Raw genomic sequence first — 582 nt, 5'->3', positions numbered from 1 at the left:
ATATATATATATATATATATATATATATATATATATATATACACACGTGTGAATAGGTATATGGGCATATGAAGATGTATCGACATATGTTTGTGTGTATATGTGTGTATGAATATGTGTTTGTAATATATATATATATATATATTTAACGTCCGTTTTCCATGCTGGCATGGGTTGGACAGTTGGACAGGAGTCACCACGTTAGAAGACTGCACCAGGCTTCAAGCAGACAGTGAAACCTGGTGCAGTCTTCTTGCTTGCTAGCTCCATGACAGTATGGAAAAATGAATATTAATCGATGATGATGCATATATACACCTTACTTTTTTGAACACAGGACAGGAAGATGCCACAATAGATTATGATGAAGGTATAAAGATAACCCCTTTCAACATGAAGGAAGAGCTGGAGACTGGCCACTTTGACAAACAGGGGACATATATCTTTGACAAACAGGTGAGTCTATTCTTTCTGCCTCTCCTCTTAACAACATGACTAGATCTATTACTTGTATGTATGTATGTACACATGTGTATGTATATATATATATCATCATCATCATCATCGTTTAACGTCCGCTTT

The 582-nt window shown here is 35.1% G+C and overlaps 1 protein-coding gene across 1 annotated transcript in view; it reads left to right on the top strand.

Moving 5' to 3' along the window:
* Positions 1-582, top strand: part of LOC106877580 (CD2 antigen cytoplasmic tail-binding protein 2 homolog) — a 9341-nt gene that overhangs the window by 3291 nt on the left and 5468 nt on the right. Inside the window, exon 2 of the mRNA XM_014926521.2 lies at positions 338-456. Coding sequence (XP_014782007.2) covers positions 338-456 — 119 coding nt within the window. The remainder of the gene's footprint in view (positions 1-337; positions 457-582) is intronic.

The sequence above is a fragment of the Octopus bimaculoides genome, chromosome 25, assembly GCF_001194135.2.
Source record: "Octopus bimaculoides isolate UCB-OBI-ISO-001 chromosome 25, ASM119413v2, whole genome shotgun sequence".
NCBI classification, from domain to species: domain Eukaryota; kingdom Metazoa; phylum Mollusca; class Cephalopoda; order Octopoda; family Octopodidae; genus Octopus; species Octopus bimaculoides.
Note: the sequence above shows the minus strand (reverse complement) of the source record. Positions and strands in the feature narration are given on the sequence as shown.